Source organism: Ruditapes philippinarum, unplaced genomic scaffold (assembly GCF_026571515.1).
Source record: "Ruditapes philippinarum isolate M1 unplaced genomic scaffold, ASM2657151v2 ctg17345_1_1_1_1, whole genome shotgun sequence".
In the NCBI taxonomy this organism is placed as follows: Eukaryota; Metazoa; Mollusca; class Bivalvia; order Venerida; family Veneridae; genus Ruditapes; species Ruditapes philippinarum.
The window spans coordinates 1-18,530 of record NW_026866898.1 but is presented as its reverse complement, the minus strand read 5'-3'; the positions used below and the strand labels follow the sequence as shown (position 1 = coordinate 18,530).

Here is an 18,530-nt window from a genome sequence, read left to right as displayed (position 1 = left end):
TCCTTTAGAAATACATTCCAATTTAAAAATGCAACAAATTTTTCAGAAAGTGACCTTAGAAAAAACGGCAAAAAGAAGCATAACTTTGCAATCATCAATTCTGGGATTATCTGCCCTGTCTTATGTATAACACAATTTTAGAGTGCCTGAGAAAAAAGACCGTCGCAAAAAGTTTAATCAGGGCTAAAATCAGGGCTAAAAATGAAAAAGAGGCATAACTTTACAAAATAAAATTTAGAAATGACTTTTGAAATTGTGTTCCATGACAATAAAAATGTATACTAAGTTTGAAGTAAATACTAGGGTTAACAGTTTCCGAGAAAAAATGACCTAAACAAAAGGTTAACCAATGCCAACGCCGATGCCGACGACTAAGCTAACGAGCGGGTCATGATAATAGCTTCACTTCTTTCTTTTTTATGGAAAGTGGAACTCAAAAGGCGAAACGTTTTTTAGAATTCTTACATATTTCATACATTGTTCAGTATTTTGCAACTTCCATGTTCTTTAAGTTCTCTTTTGGACAATAATTCAATTGAATTTGTTTACAATATTTACCTTCTCCGATTTTTCCAGAGAACCAACGTAACCACGAGTATGATGTTAATAACAACTGACACAGCAAGAAATGTTCCAAGGGATATAGCAGCTCTATTTACTGACTGCTCTGAGGAACTTGAGTCTAAAAAATAACCGAGAAACAGCACAATTATCTTAGCTTAGAAGTAGAAGAGTGCAATATGGGTATAATTGTTGTCGCAGATGCTTTAATTATTTATACTATTAAAATTATCATCATCAACAACATCATGTTTAGCAATGGCAACAGCATAATCATCATCATCGTCATTCAAAATTTTCAGAGAAGACATAAAATAATATTAACACATAACATAGCTTAAATTGAAAAGCAAATATAACGAGTATATGATGTAAAAACGGGCTGTTTTGAATTAATCTTACCTGATGTCAGAGGGCAAATGTTGTCATTCTTTACTTTCATTTTGCAACCTTTAGTACATTTGCCATCGTCTTGCTCACAGAGTGCATCGTTGCAATAAACAGAACATTTCTAAGAACACTGTAAACCATGGAAACCATCTACGCATCCATATAGACACTTTCCATTACTTTGCTGACATAAACTTCCGCCTGTTGTTTGAATCTTGCATGTAGAGGCACATGTAAAATTGCAACTATCACCATAATGGTTACCGTTGCAACCGTCACAAATACCTGATTCGATATGACAAGACTTTAGACAGTTTTGAGGACATAGTTTGTCACATTGGCCATTGAAGTATCCATACTTGCATTGTTTACAACTAGTATCTGACAAACATGTGATACAGTTGTTATTATTTATACAACATCTGTCACCAGAATAATTGCCAAAACAACCATCAGAGCAGGTGCCTGTATCTCTTGCGCAAACACCGTTCAAGCAGTAAGACGAACATCTCTCAGAGCATAGTGAATCATAAAAACCAGGACGACATCTATCACATTTCTCCCCATAAAAGTTGACACGGCAGCTAATACAATTACCACAGTCTTTTAAGCAGCCTTTCTCGTCACAGTTATTTGGACAGTCACGTTTGCATGATGCTTCATATTTTCCAAGTATGCATTCATTGCATTTTCCTCCTACAAAGTTATCAAGACATCCATTGGAACATTCACCATCATGTCTCTTACATTGCTGATTTTTACAGCCAACAGAACAAGACATGTTACAGTAAAGTTCATACCAGCCTGTTAAACAGACATCACATTTATCTCCAACTATCGTGTCTACAGTACATCCGTCTTTACAATCCCCGGATATTTTTTCACATACGTTACCTTTACACCCTGGAGGACATTGTTGATCGCACAAACTTCCAAACCTCCAAAATTCCCGGTTTTGCATTTGTTACATCTTTCCCTATCAAAATAAGGAGAACAGTTACAGCTACCTGTTAATATATCGCAAGTGTTTGACATACAACCAGCTGAACAACTGTTACCGCATGTCAATCCGTAATGACCACTTTTACAAAGCAAGCAACTGTTAAAGGACGAACATCGTACACAGTTATCTCGACATTTGAACGTACAGTCGTTCAACAAAGGGGGGTTATTGTTGTCATACTGGTAACCTCTATAATACCCATCCTTACATAATCCACAATAAGTATCCGACGTACACGTGACACAGTTACCTGGACATAAACTATTACATATATTACTGGTATCGTAATATCCTTCCTTACATGATGCGCATTGACCATTTTCACAATTACAATTTTCGGGACAGTCACGATTACTACAATCATTTCGACCATTGTCATTATTATATCCCTCATTGCATGATGTACACGCGGTTCCTGACGTGCATGTTTTACATCTGGGTAAACATTGTGATGTGCAGTCACGAGCAGAGCCTGGGTAATAGCCATCATAACACTCAGTACATGTATATGCATCAAAAGGGCATTTTGTACAATTGTGTATACATAGTTCATAACAGCGAGGACCCCTATAACCATCAATACAGCCTAGAGTACAATCTGTAGAAGTCCATTTCCCTGGTCCACATATTTTATCTATACAACATGCACAATTTTCTTTACATTGTTCATCTGTCTCTGTAATGGGGAAAATATTTCATTTTATTTACACTACCACCACCTTTTTTGCTTTATTTTAAACTTGAATTATGTTAACAAAAATAAATATCAAATTATTATCAGTTATAAAGAAGACTAATGTAACTTTAGTTACCTGCTTCTACCTGGTTGTTGCTAACATTTAACCAAATACTCCATACGAGCAATATCTGAAATACGAGGGGTTATCCAAAAATTCGTGGACTTTTTAAATATCTCTTGAACGTCAACGTGTATTGTAATGAAAATTTATAAGCATACATTGTAAACTATTATCAATACATTTTGAAAAGAACAGTTAATTGTGTCCATAAATAATGATTTTATATTGATTTTAAATAAGAACATACACGGCACCCGGCGCACGGTAGAAAAGCGTAGTAAGTCAACGTATATTTCTTGCTTAAAAAAATAAAAAAAAATAACGTAGAAAATCCACTGAACATCGCATGTTTCTTCTATGATGTCATTTTAGTATTTTTTTTAAAATAATGGACGTCATATCCGTTTATTTTTGCTGATATCGCTAGAAACGCCAGTCGCCTTAATTGTTAACAACGGGTAAATGACGGACACACGGTGATTTAGAAAATCGCACGATCATAAACAATCATCAATTTTTGTTGTAATTTGGAAATAACACCTACAAAAACATTTGATAAAAATCAGCAGACGAACAGAGAAAAGGAAATTTCACGATCATTAGTGTTAAAGTGGCATAAAACTATTAAGTGATTGATATTACTTTGAGAAGCAGTAACCGTCATTGACTGCGTAACGTTGAAGCACAAGTTGTACGTAAATATTATGACGTTGACGTCAATAACTTTTTGGAGTGCGCCGCTGTCGCCGACATGTGTTTATGTAAAATTCAATATTGTTGTAATGTAAGAAGCTGCTCATATGAATTTTTCTGTGTTTATTTGTTATTAATTCTTCTAAACAGTGTAAAAATTTCAAATTGATATCTTAAATGTATTTTACGCAACAAAGAAAGTCCACGAATTTTTGGATAACCCCTCGTATGTATAATGCAACTTCACAAATAATACATGTACTTTTTTTCTCAGTTAAGTTAAACAATAAATATTCATAATTAATAACAGTATTATTTAAATTCAAACAAGTTTGTTTTTTGTCACAATCTTTACAACATTTACCAAAATAAAATAGGGTCTGTAAATGCTTTTACATTGCACATTTGAAACTACCTATATTGACTTTTGATTTGGTTTGGTTTTTGTTCCCAATAAGAAAATATAATGTTAATACAATAAAACAACAGTGTATTATTACATAATAAATACGAAAGACGGGTCTCATTTGACGAAATACATGTATATGTGTTTTGATTTGATACACACAACATTCAAAAATAAAATATGGTAGATAGCTTCAACTAATTCTCATGATAACACTTTTTCTTTAAGTTAAATCTTTATTTAATGCATTGAAATATTAAAAAAGTGATACTTATTTCAACTACTCTCCGCTAAACGTGTGTTTAGGTTAACGAATGTACCTTACTAATAATTTGTTCAAATCTCTTTAGTTTTGATATAAGTTTATCAATTTTACAAATTAACAAATAACTTGAAGAAAATTAATGGAAGTTGTAAATCATCAACTAAAGTTAATAAACTGAAACTACAGTTTGGATAAAGGGTAATATGTAAAACAAAATAATAAATTTACTAAAGAATATTAATATACACATATTGAATGATTCCAAATTACTTGGTAAAATACAAATTAAAAATTAAATGAATAAAAATATTTACAGCATTAAAATAATTTGGGTTATTTTTTATTGGAATCGTCTGCTAGCAAGGGTATTTGTTTAACGTCCTTAACCCATTAGGTAGTTCGATATTGTTCTACTTGACGGATCGTAAAATTCCCGCCGCTTTCTTACGACTATATAAGGCTTGGAAAAGAGGAAATAGGAATCCCTAAAGAAAGTCCAACGCGGCAAAATTGAAAATGTTACAGGCTCGGTTTGATTGAGCCTGTTCATGGACGGTACTGTCAAGTGCAAACTACCGTCCACGCCCCCTAGCACCGGCTAAAGCAGAATTCAACATTTAACATGAACTGGTCAAATTTAGAATTTTTAAACGTCTGCAGATGTGTTCATATGGCGGTTATCATGGAACCTTCAATGTGACACGTTAGTGCCATTCCATGAAAAGCGGCATATGGTCCCAAGTAAAAAAAATCCGTGTGCCTAGCTTATTATGCTCCCGGAAGGGAGAGCATATAGTCACCATCTTGTCCGAACGTTCGTCCGTTGGCTTGTCCGGAACATAACTTGAAAACCCCTGGAGATAATTTGTTAAAACTTCATACAGTGGTAGAGGGCATAGTCTATTTTGCCCAGTTTCTGAACCATCTCACCTTATAGAAAAATCTTGTCCGGGACATAACTCGAAACTGTAGGAGATATCAACATGAAACTTTGTATGTGAATAGATTTCATTTGGTTGATGTGCAGTGCACAATAATTATAACTCTGTCTTGTCTAATTTTGAAGTTATTGCCCTTTGTTTATTTTTACTTATTGAACTTTGTCCGGGACATTAATCTAAAATTATAAGAGATATAAACATGAAACGTTGTTGATAGATAGATTGAGTAAAAGTGCATTACAAGACATAGCTCATTTTTGCCAAATTTTTGAATGATCTCCCCTTTTAAAAAATATTGTACTGGTAATAACTAATAACCTACAAGAGATATCAACATGAAACTTTGTAGGTAGATGGATTTCAATGGGTAGATGTGCAGTGTTTAAGAACTTGAACTTCGCCTTGCCAAATTTTGTAGTTATTGCCCTTTGTTCATTTTTACATTTTGAACTTTGTCCGGGACATAACTGGGAAACCATAAGAGGTATCAGCAAGAGTTTTTTCAGGTTGATCGATAGCATTGGTTAGAAGTGCAGTGACAAGAACAGTAACTTTGCCTTGCCTAATTTTGGAATTATTGCATTTTAAACTTTTTCCAGGGACATAACTCTGAAACTATAAGAGGTGTACTTCCCAGTGTCCAAAACCTATTCGGGGAGCATCACCCGGCTCAAACCGGGCTCTTGTTTCTATTAATTTTAGAACCTTCAAACTTAGAATGGGGTTATCCCATCTTCCTCCCACGGCACAGGTCGTACGTAGAGACGACCCTATTATAGGAGATATGGTATGCACGTTACACATGTACCGATATAACATTCAAGTAAATAAACAACAGATCCCCTATATTTAGTTTATTAATGAAATATATGCTCGCCCAAATGCATTCTTCTTCCAAACACAGAAGTTATAGAACTGAAACAACCAGTATCAAAATTATCATCAATTTTAGTAGGAGAACTGGTTGCCATTAAAATAACACTTCAAGCCCTACTTACTGAGATTGGAAGATTTGAAATAAAAAAGATAAAAATACTTAGTGATAGTCAGTCAGCTGTTGGAATTATTGATCTTGGATGGGAAAATAAGACACACAAATTCCTGTCAACAGAGATACTCCAGTTGAGGAAAGAGCTTGAATTAGCTGATGTTACTGTTTATTTTGATTGGACTCCTGGTCATGCTGGCATAAAAGGGAATGATATTGCTGACAGACTTGCAAAAGAAGCAGCAAAAGAAGCTGAGGAAATGGCAACAGAAGATTCACTCATTGTAACAAGTCAAAGTGACATTCGCCATTCAGCGAGAGAATCAGTCCGCATTAAATGGCAGAGAAGGTGGGAAATTGTTGAAACTGGAAGGCATCTCTATGGACTCAAGCCTCAAGTCCAACCCAAAAAAATTAATTTCCATGGCTTGAGCAACCAAAGACAGTTATTGCAACTGCAAAGTGGATATTGTCTCAATGATTATTTGAACAAGATTGGGGCTAAAAACACAAGTCTATGTAATTGTGGACAAGTGGAGACAGTTACACATTTTATAGAGGACTGTACCCTGTACGAGACATCAAGAGAAAAAACCTGAAGAAAGAAATATTCCTAAAGACTGGAATAAGTGTATTTACAACAGAACTGTTGCTGTCAGACATACAAGAAGACCAATTCAAAGACCACAGACAAGAGTTGTCAAACATTGAAAATGAATTTGTCAAATCATCCAAAAGATTTTTTTTTTTTTTTTTTTTTCAGTATAGATTCTATTTCATAAAAATAAATTATTGTAACCCTACTTGAGAGTTTTTACCGTAATCGGAAATACCAGAGTTTATCTGTAAATACCGGAGTGACAACACGGCCATTATCAAGGCTTTGAACGAAACGAAACGAAACGTTTCTTTCCGGTGGCGAGGGTTAACAAACACAAACACACACACATTTATTTCTCTCACTTGTTTTCAACAGCCGTATATACGCTATTTGCTAAAACGTTAACGAGTAAGAAATTGCCACGAGGTCGCAAAATGGCAAAATCCACAAGTCGACCAGGAGTTCGGACACGTCAGTGGTCGAACCAGGGTCCTGCCAGCAAAAAACCGTGGTGAGAAGAGGGATGCTGACGTTCTTGAAGATTGTGTGGATCCCCGGGTGAATCAGTCAGACGCTGGTAAGTCGTCTATTATTGATTTTGAACATATCATTCAAGCTTTTAATATTTTGCCTGCAAGTTCGAACAGTAATTCTTAAATAGTTTGGTGTGGTGGCGTGACATTACCTACTAGTACTATTTCTTCACATTTAGATAATCGCAGTTATTATCCAACTTCTGTTGTTATAAATGACTTGCCTGCTGTGGCCAGAATTAGACTGGCTGATGACTATTTATCAGCTCATATGCCCACGATCCTTAAACAGAAAATCTGTAATGGTGAATACATCAATTTGGCTTTACTATTGAAGGAGTCTGTTGAATTGTCCGTGTTTTGTAAGGATCGGTTTTTCGTCTAAGTATCGATGACCACCTCGAATCCCCACAGAGGGAATGAATAGACTAGATAACTAGCATTGAAAAATGGAACAATGCATTCATTATTCATCCATCTATTTACCTGTCCACACACGCTGATAAAGTTTACGAGATATTGCACTACATGTTCAATATTAGTGATTGTGCTATTCGACAGGGTGGGTTAGTTTGGTAACCCTATGACGAACAGTTTCGCCTCCGACAGCTTCTCCATGGTGCAAAATAAATAATGACTTGTGGTGACGTTGTATACAGGTCAAACCAAGCATTCGTAATACATGTACTTCAAATCTATATAGGTGCAAGTGTAACTATTTCACTGCCGGAAGTTGCACGTGGCCTAAGTGTACATTTTCGAATACTTGTGCGACTTACTCAGCACCACATTCGGCTACCAACTGTTATAAAGGTTTAATGTCTAAATCGGTAGTAGATCAGCCATCCACTTCGGCTGATACTTCATTTCGGACAAAAAGGGGGACGTTGTTAGGGGACGGGCATGTTCTAGGGGACAATCTAGGAAATAAAAGCACACAAAATTTAAGAAATTGTCAGGACAGCCTTCTATCTATGGCGAAATCGCCTAATAAAAACACTATTTACTATTTTACGATAAGGTGGAAGCAGAATTTCTACTTACTTAAGGGAATTTGAAATGGTTTTTTCTCCATTCAGTATACTGGGCCTCGTACACCAAAGGATGCTAGAAATTTAAGATCGACGACTCTTAATCCAGAACTAATTTCACGTCAAATCGAGAAAGAAATCAACGCCGTCGAGTTGCCGGCCAATTTTCAAAACATCCTCTACCTAATTTAATTGTGCCCCCTATAGGTTCAGTGCCTAAGAAAAACCCCGGGCGAATTCAGAATAATAAACTAATTGTCATATCCATCAGGTGAATCTGTAAATGATTTTATTGGCCCGGCTTTATGCGCAGTTCAATATACAAGCTTTGACGGAGCAGTATGCCTGGTTCAATTTTTAGGACGCAATTGTTAACCTTTTAAATGGGATATTTAAAACGCTTATCGTTTAAAACAAATCAACCAATCAGATTTCGATTTGTAAGGATTTTGCGGATGATAACACTTTAGAAAGTTGTTCTCAACGTAAAGACATTTTCAAGAATACAATGTCGGAATAAGGTGTCCCCTTAGCAGAAGAAAAGACAGAAGGCCCAGTAGAAGTACTTGTATTCCAAGGTTTAAAACCAGATTCAAACAAAATGACTGTGAAAAATCAAATCAGTTGGAGAAAATCAAGGAAGGAAAAATTATAGACATTTTGTCACATCAAAAATCAACTTTTAAAAAAGTACAATTTTCAATCGGCTCATTAATTTTTTGTTGCAGAGCTCTAAGATGTGTTAAGTCGGCGCCTAGCGGCAAAGCGGCCTGGCGGCGTGAAGTTTGCGGTCTGGCGGCCAAGCGGAATGGCAGCGTGAAGTTGGCGGCCTAGTGGCCAAGCGACCTGGAGACGTGAAGTTGGCGGCCTGGCAGCCCTGCGGCTGGCGACGTGAAGTTTGCGGCCTAGCGATCTGGTGGCGTGAAGTTGGCGGCATAGCGGCCTTAATTTCTAAGTTGTTTTAACGTTATAAGAAGAATGCAAACGGCAATCTATAAGAAAAAATTCAAATTCATATTTTTTGTTTTCCAGGGGCCTGGGTGCCGGAAATTTTACTTTCGTAAATACAAAATTGTAAAAGCAATAAAAACGGCACTTATTGAAACTCTTAATACTATTCTTTATATTTAAAATGTATATGAGAAGAAAAAAATCACTTTGAAAGATTTGAATCATTTTTGTGACCTTGAAAGTTATTTGCTGACTTTTACCTCGATTTGGTACAATAACTTTGAGGTTACATTTTTTCAGGCACTATCTACATTGGTATATTTTGGGTTAATTCGTGTCAGTGAAATTGTAATTCCTTCTAAGACGCAAATTCATAGAGTTATTTTATTGTCAGATTTGTCAATAATAGACAATAGACAGGTCATCATTCGACTTCATTAATTTAAGAACAATCAAACCGGAAAAGAACTTAAATTAAAGATACCGATGGGCAAAATTTCCGTCTGCCCTGTTCATGCTTTGCAACATTTCTTAGCTTAAATGTCTACCGTGCAAGGCCCAATTTTCATACACGCGATGGTTTACTAATGACAAGGGGTCAATATTCGGCTGTTTCGAATATGTGCATTCAAGCAGCAGACTTTTTTTTATAAAAAATGCTTTAAAAAACTCACAGTTTAAGGATAGGTAGAGCTACTGACCTAGCTAGTCAAGGCCTTTCATCAGAGTCAATCATGAGATTGGGCAGATTGTCTTCCCAGTATTATAGCTGGTATATTCGACATCCGAAATAGTTCAATCGTTCTAACAATTCTTACAAGTTTGCCGCAAATATATACGTCTAATGGTTAATTAAATACGGTAAATTATTTCTTTATTTAGATATTTTGGTCCTTGGAGATCCTATTCCTTACTTAAGAGAGGCCTTCCCAACAACAATTATAATATGGGTTGATATTTTTTACTACGACGGGTCTAGGATCCGACCCAAGTGCATATAAAACCTTGGAAAATAAAAGATCAAGAATAAATAGAATAGGCTGCCAGCTCGTTAGTAGTTTAGGAAATTTTGACTTTGTGAAACCTGATATTGAATCGAAAACTGCCATTTTTCACATATATGGAATTCATTTAAATTTCATTTAGATGGCTTGATTTACCGTCCATGAACAGGCTCAATCAAACCGAGCCTGCAACATTTTCAATTTTGGCGTGTTGGGCCTTCATTAGGGATTCTGTATTTATCTATTTTGCGGTATGCAATCTATAAAAAGTTGTAATTAGTCTTAATAATTGTTGGGGAAATAAATTAAGTTATTTATTGTGGCGGTAAAATTATGTCGACCGGAAGACGAGCCGATGTGGCTAATTCAGTCTTGTATCAAAATTCTGGAAACAAAGTGATCCCTCGGAAGCATTAATCACAACAAAATCACATAAGAATTGCAGACTCGGTTTGATTGAGTCTGTGCATGAGAGATAATTAATAAGTGCAACATCCCTCACGCCCCTAGCACCGGCTTGAGCGGTACTCAATTCTCAACACTTAATAGCGCTGGCATCAATGATCCCGAAGGACCAGAAAATATAACAACACTGAAGTGAAGTACGGGGCAACTTTTTACAGCTGCCACACGGCACTTGACATCTGCTGTTGTGAAGTACAAAATTCTGGAAACAAAGTGATCCCTCGGAAGCATTAATCACAACAAAATCACATAAGAATTGCAGACTCGGTTTGATTGAGTCTGTACATGAGAGATAATGAATAAGTGCAACATCCCTCACGCCCCTAGCACCGGCTTGAGCGTATTAACTTAGTTTTTTGAAGTTGGACCCGGCTGTGACTCCGGACTATTTCCGGACTGGATTAATAGCTTTGGGATGGGATATGCCGTCGGGTCTCGAATTTTACGATATTTTAAATAGCTACGGCGGGGAGATATCATAAGTTCATCAGTCATTGTGTTGACTGGACAGTAATAAGTTTCGTCCTAGTACATTAATGATTCATATATAGATTTGCTTTTGCTCGCTTTGCTTTGCCTTGCCACGCTGTGATTATTCTGCCTTGCCGTCCCTTTAAGGGCACCGGGCCACCGTTTTCGTCTATCTCCGGGGTCAACAGGTTTAGTTTAAACATATTTTATTGTATATATATACATACATACATAAATTTTCACAATTATACATAAATACATTAATGTAAATATACAAAAGGGTTGGGCCAAAAGTTATAACAACATTATCGGGGGCCCTCCCCTGAAGGTCAACAGGTCGTGGGTGTGAATGGTGACCGACGTTACGGCAGTTGAATTTTTATTATTCTCTTACTACGCGGTTCCTGTGGGGTAAAAAACTAGCAAAGTTAGGTAAAAGTAGTTCGTCTCCATTTAAAAGGGTCAGTTAAAGGGTCATTGGCTTGTTGAGTTGCAATGGTTGAATAATGTGTCTGTTTTTGGTTACATGTTACACGTTTACTCCTCTTTCAGTCGGCGGAATTTATATTTTGAGCGGTTCAAACTTTGTCGTTTTCATAACAGCTTGTTTGTAATACTACAAAAATGTAAATAAAATGTATAAGTAAATAAACACGTGTGTTGACTGTATGATTTGATTCTCTTCATTTCGAGTAATAAAATAAATCAATGTTAAGAGAAAAAATGTTTAAATGATTTTCGAATTCTACTTAAAATTCTTATGTCATTTTATGTACCTGAAAAGTCTCTATTAATTTAAACGAATTTGATTTGTCAAAAATCTGAGTTGTCTTAGTCTAATATATTTATTATTTAACAGACACAACTTCGTAGTTAAATATTTACTATGTGACAATAGAATTAAATACCATATTTGACACATATATCATAACTTTATTAGTTTTAAGAGTAAAAGATTTATTTTTTTTATCATGAATGGAAGCTCTGGTATACAGTAGTTGCCTTAACACCCAGACAAATCTGTTCCTAACACCTTTAAATATTGGATATTAAATATCGGTCACACCTATAAGCACGTTGACATTTATCATGGATGTAGGTTGGATCGAGTCCATCACAAGATCACAAGGTGTTATAACTCAACAACAGATCACCCTCCCTTGGATCAAATTTCCAATTACGTTAAATTTGCACTTTTTATTGATATTATGATAACAGAACTATTCTAAAGGATTTAAAGTATATAAAACGTGTATTCAATTTGTAGGATAGCTAATAACAAATTGATTGATAAAAGAATGTGATAATTAGATATTTAAATAAGATTAAACTAAAATACAGTTAACTTTTTATATGCATTTCTACAATTTAATATGATAGAATACGAAATTTTTAATTTGTAAATTGTACATAAATAAATGATTACTTGTATTACAGATGCAACAGGGGATACAGTGATTACAGTTCTTATTTGATAAACAATAAGTGTAAATAAGGGGAAAATGCAACCTAAACGCTTATAGCGTTTAACTTAACTAAACACAATATCCTTTTGCAAGAAATAGGACGACATGGTGGACATTTTATACACCGATGACTGGTATCCTTTATCATGAATGCAGGGTACCATTATCACATTTTACAATGTTATCAACAAATGTATTTTTTTTCTTTATATTAACAATTTGTAAATTTATTATAGTCATATCAAATTATCGCAGTACGAGAGTACCGTACGACGGAACCTACCGGCTGCAGCTGTACTAATAAATTTTCCTGTAATAAAATCTTGAAATCAAATAAAAAAATCCATATAAGGAACATTGTTGTAATAGAGATTACGACTTACCGGTACCACGCATTCTGATTTTAAAAGAATTAAGTAACTGTGCACAGAGATGACAGAAGCTTGAAATAAAGTAAATTAAAAAAATAATTATAAGAAAACAATACTTGTTATAGTCCTGTCTCTATGAATACCTCTTAACAATTGTATTGTTTTATGCGCCCTATGAAAACATATCATTTGCGGTAGAAAATAATATCTGAAATTCAATGCGAAGTTATCTTTTAAAACGAAATAAAAGTTAAATTTATTCTTTTAAATGTAGCTACGTACCAAATTTAAACTCCACTTCATTGTTCCAAATAAAGGAATATGTATTGTTTATCCCAACAAATCCCAACACCGATGTACGTAAATTCGACATGAATTAAACATCCAATGTAATCTCAATCGTTGAAAAAAAAATCATATTTTCCAAATCAGGAAGTTTATAGATCTGTTCAAGTGTGAGGGTTATATATACAATAACAGGTACAAGATCTTAATTTTATCTGGTATTATGTTTCTACACTGAATAAAATACTGGGTATTTTTGTACACCTATATAGTATTGTAGCTTAGGGTATGTGCAATCGATTGGCACGTGTTGTTTAGCTGAAACGTTTACCATGAATCCAAAAGAACAAGTTGATTATCTCCCCTTGAATCATATTTTTTCTATATAAGTTTTATAAGAGTTATTCAAATATCTTCTCTATGACGAAGTAAGTTTGTGATCTAAACATTGTTTTGAGTTGTAAATATATGTTTTATGATTTATACAAACAATTTTAAGTTTTAACATAAAAATAACACAATTAATGGTGTCCGCCATTTTAAAATGGCCGCCAATTATTGAACAGATAAACAATTCATAACAATATTTAATATGTTTATACCCATTTATAAATAGTTTGATGTAAATATTTATTATATATGATATGCTTAGTGAAACTAACTCTATGCTAGGTAGAATTTTAAATAGTCTGCTCTTGAATATTATTTCAATTTTATAGAGATATGAACATAATTGTTTGGGCTGCCCTAAAGTTCGATAAGATACATGACTTGTACTTTTAATTGAATTTCATGCGAATATTGACTTTTTGTCATCTTTAGAAACTTAATATACTCTCACTTATATGAAAAACAGTTTAAAAAGTTGGTAGTTGACTTATCCGTTCCGTTCCTGCTTCTGTATATTCATATGACTATATTGAATTGTAAAGCTTATAAATCCGCACCAAAATGACTATTTGACAGAAAGGCTGCTCGTTGAGTTCCACCAAAGGAAACTGTTCTTACTCTTATTTTATTTAGTTGGTAGTTTTTCATTATTATTAGAATAATAATTGAGATTAATGTATTACATTTCATTATCATTGTTACTCCCTGTAAAAACATTAAAAGTTACTTCCCCTTTTTTCATTGCGCCATTAGAAAAAAAGCAGAAGTATAATAGTTGTTTTATAGTGTTTTTGTTGATTAAATCTTTTTTTAAAATGCAACACAGCATATGACAGCATAAGACACTGATGAATCATTTCGGACATTGTCAGTCATACTCTCAGATTTTGGAGTTGGAACTCTTGATCAGGACATACTCCCTGATGCAATTTCTGCAAAAAAGCAATTTGATAACACATTTGTGCTGGGACCATTTCCATCTAATCCATCTAAATAACAACCCATACTGCACACAGAATTGTCATTCAAGAAAGAGAACAGCCGTAAAATGATGATGATGACACTAAAAGAGAACAAACATCCACTAATATATCAAATATACAGGCGACTAAGGCACGCACTGTTAAATACAATCCTGAAGAATTGGCTGAATGCTTAATTATTTGGAAATAAGAACCATTTATCAATACATTTCGACAAAGGAAATGTTTCGGGTTTTGCTGTTTCATCTGACTTTCTCTGGTTCATGTGTACATGACAAGCAGATTGTTCAAAGTTGGGCTGGCTGGATCTCTCTAACCTCAGAGTTGCAAGATCAAACATCCTCTACAGAAGAGTACATGTCTACCAATGTACTTTAATTGCCCAAAGTACAAAAAATGCCAATGTTAAGACAATTCTAGAAATTTCAAGTGTTTCAAGAGCTGTAAACCAACAGTACACATTTGTGACCTTTGATTTGGCTGCTGCTAAAAGGCATATTCTTTAGTATGGAAAATCCAACTAAGTACAGTTATACTATCAAACATTTAGGGGCTTTTCCTTTGCAAGGTTCATACCTAGGGGCGATTGGCAAACGGCTTCGTGGAAGTCGTTTCTCAGAAATCCTGATAAGAGAAGAGTGAATGTGCTTACAGTTGAAGCTCTCGCAAGACTGCTTTTTGAAGATTTTGTAACAGCAGTTATCCAAATCCACAACTCTAGTGCATTGGAAGATATTAACCAAGCGTTAAATGTGCTAGCTGAGAATCAAAGACGTGGACACCTTGTAGATGTGTTAGCTAATGATTCTGTTTTTGAACTTTACAAAAGGTATCAAGAGTTCAAGGAAGACGTCGGAAAAGTTCACTTAGGGAAGACGGCACAGTTTTGAATGGATCTATTGTTAACATTTAGCTGGTTCTTCGTTTTATGAGAGCAACGAAGGAAAATGATCTTAAACTATACATATCAACATTATAAAATATGCTACAATTATTCTATGCATATGATCATTAAAACTATGCAAAATATCTATCTGTATATGTTTGTATGTTAATAAATTGATTCAACACACCCAGGATCAAGAGAGCTTCTTCAAAAATGCTGTTAATATAACTAATAATAAACAGACATGCAATGTCTCGTAGAGGCATAATAGGATTCAGCATAAACTTCGCTGCCTACTACAGATGGAGTCAAACACAACACTCGATATCCAGCTATGTTGAGGCTACATTCCGCATGGCCAGCATATCATCAGCGGATTCTTCTACACACATTGATACACAACCAGCAAATATAGCTTCATTTGAAATAAAAATGTCACGAAACTCAAAGAATCAATAACTAACTTTATGAATCCATTTGTAACAGATAATAGGGATGTGTTGTTCTGTTTCAGTTCAGGGGCTTCTGTACCAGCAGAGATCGAAAAGAGTCTGCTTGATGCCTATTGAGGCACACAAAAAGCTCGCCCTGGTTGATAAAACTGTTAGTTTTTATGCGCCACTGAAGAAGCAAAACTGAAAAACCTTTGCCGATACAAAGAAAGTTAAGAAAGTGAAATGAACTCAGAACAATCTTATCGAAGTTAAGGCCGCTGGCAATGTCTTCGGTCAGCTTATCATGTTATCAGAAGGATATGACATTATCCTAAAAAGACACTAACGTACCCGCTGGGACCAGTCTCTTGGTCTCTAGCTTCAGCAGATGACTTACCAACAAAGATTGCCAAGGCAAAACTAATGCATGATCTCGAAGGCGATTATACAATGAACAGAGGCCAGGTAACAAAAACATAATAAACATATATCTTCAAGCACTTTCTTGTCTCCCTTCAACCTTTTAAGACGCGCTGAAAAAGATTTTGAGATTTGCTAAACTACCAAAGAATCTCCCGGGGATCAAACCCAGAAATGTGTATTCCTCCAAAGTAAAGATGGAAAAGTAGAAGTAATACCAGACCTACATACGTTTCAGGAGGAAGCTGATACCAGAGTTATGCTACATATGCAACATGCAGCTAAAAATGATGACAAAGCAATAATTGTACTTTCTCCTGATACTAATGTTATGGTATTACTTCTAACGTAAGCACAGTCTATCAACAGTTTAATACTATTTGATACTGGTGTGGCTAATAATAAAAGACTGTTAAAAGTAAATAAAATCATTGATAAACTAGGAGACAATCTTTGCAAAGCATTGATTGGGCTACTTAGTTTCACCGGATGTGATACCACGAGCCCTTTTTTATGAGGAGGGGGGATTATAACCAGTTTTCAAGAGAATGGGCAAGACTGTTGATATTCAAGAAGAAGATTTCAAAATTCTAGAACAGTTTGTTTGCATTTTATACAGGAAAGACAAATCAAGTGTCATAAATAAGTTGCGCATTGACATTTTCAGACAAAAGTTTAGACCAAATGCAGACATACTTACAATTACCTATGTTATTGACTTGCGTTCAATACCACCATATCTTTCCACATTAAAGATGCATATTTTTAGATCAAATTACCAAGTATTTGTGTGGTGAAATGCCTTTTGTCAATTCCCAGCTATTCCAAGTCCTAATAGATAGGGGTGGAATACTAGTACAACCGGAGGTCTCACATATACATTGTACCTGGACAGAGGGAAATATACTACCACCAGAATTAATTGAAATCATAGCTAATAAAAATGCAAGTGAAGTGTTAGAATATGATTAAAATGAAGAAGGTGATCTAGAGGAAATTGAGATGGAAATTTATATTGATGTCATTTTCGAAGAAGATTTCGAGTAATAATTAATATGCGACTATAAAGCTACATTGTAAAACATTGGAAAGGGGGGGGGGGGTAATATATATCCTTTAATAGCATTATAATTAAACCAAATTGAACAACAAAAAGTCTATTTAACTTCTATAATATCTATACAAACATTTTTTTTATAATTAAGTGATGTTTTGCTTTTTTTTCAAACAAAACCACAAAGTTTATATTAAAATGTTTATAAAATAACAGGAAAATGGCGGCCATTTTGAACTTGGCGGCCATTTTGAAAAGTAATAACCTCAATTAATTCTGAAGTAAATCATTTTAGAGACCTTGTCTATGATCTAAAACAAAAATCGACCACATAACAATTCATTTGGTTATAAAATTAATGGTTATTTCAATTAGGCTGTTTATTAAGAAATTGTGACAGGGGCAGATGATTCACATTGGCTTGTGTCTTAATGGTAAACATTTAAGTCAGACAACAACTTGCAAATGTCTTCCTATATGTTTATCTTTAATACTACATGGGTCCCATAAAATACCCAGAGGGGGTAACCTTTTCCATTTCTAGCTCATACTCTAATAATAGCACTAAAATATTCTATTTGTTATGTTATTAAAATGGCTTGACGCTCCTCTAACTTATGAGTATACTGTTATGGCATGAACATTAATATATTTATGTCATTGGCGCGCAATGCAAAACATATATGGATATACGGAAGTGTACGGAATTCCGTATACATGTATCATTGATATGCGGATATAATGCGGAATATTTGAAAAACGGAAATGTACGGGATCGTATATGAGTCCGTATATGACTTATATACTGGAACTTGTTAGAACCAGATCAATACGGAGCTTTATTATATATCCGCAAATGCGGATTCTGTATATAAAAATAGAGACTTAAGATTAATTCATGAATAACCAAATTCCTATAAGAGGAAAGAAATTAGTCTTTTTTCGCTTTTGCCTTTCATTTCTACTTATTACTAGTAATTCAAGTGAAAGAGGGTTGGAAGGGTTTTCATATAATGATTTATTTCGTAAATTCAGACATTAGCAATGTACAAAAAAATAGCGGTTTTTATTGTTGTGTATCTCAGGAATATTGTTAAGTTATTTCAATAGTGAAAATATACATGACACGTTTATTTAT

General features: G+C 34.6%; 2 protein-coding genes across 2 annotated transcripts; both read right to left on the bottom strand.

Moving 5' to 3' along the window:
* Positions 1–1,072: 1,072 nt before the first annotated feature.
* On the bottom strand, positions 1,073–1,732 carry LOC132734139 (multiple epidermal growth factor-like domains protein 10). The gene has a single exon (XM_060720855.1). It carries the CDS (start codon positions 1,730–1,732, stop codon positions 1,073–1,075), a length of 660 nt encoding a protein of 219 aa, XP_060576838.1.
* A 62-nt stretch (positions 1,733–1,794) lies between these two features.
* Positions 1,795–5,075, bottom strand: LOC132734138 (major surface-labeled trophozoite antigen 417-like). Its single transcript, XM_060720854.1, has 3 exons — positions 5,049–5,075; positions 2,767–2,821; positions 1,795–2,630 (listed from the first exon to the last, which is right to left on the bottom strand). The coding sequence occupies exons 1-3, from the start codon at positions 5,073–5,075 to the stop codon at positions 1,795–1,797; spliced, it is 918 nt and encodes a 305-aa protein (XP_060576837.1).
* Positions 5,076–18,530: the final 13,455 nt, after the last annotated feature.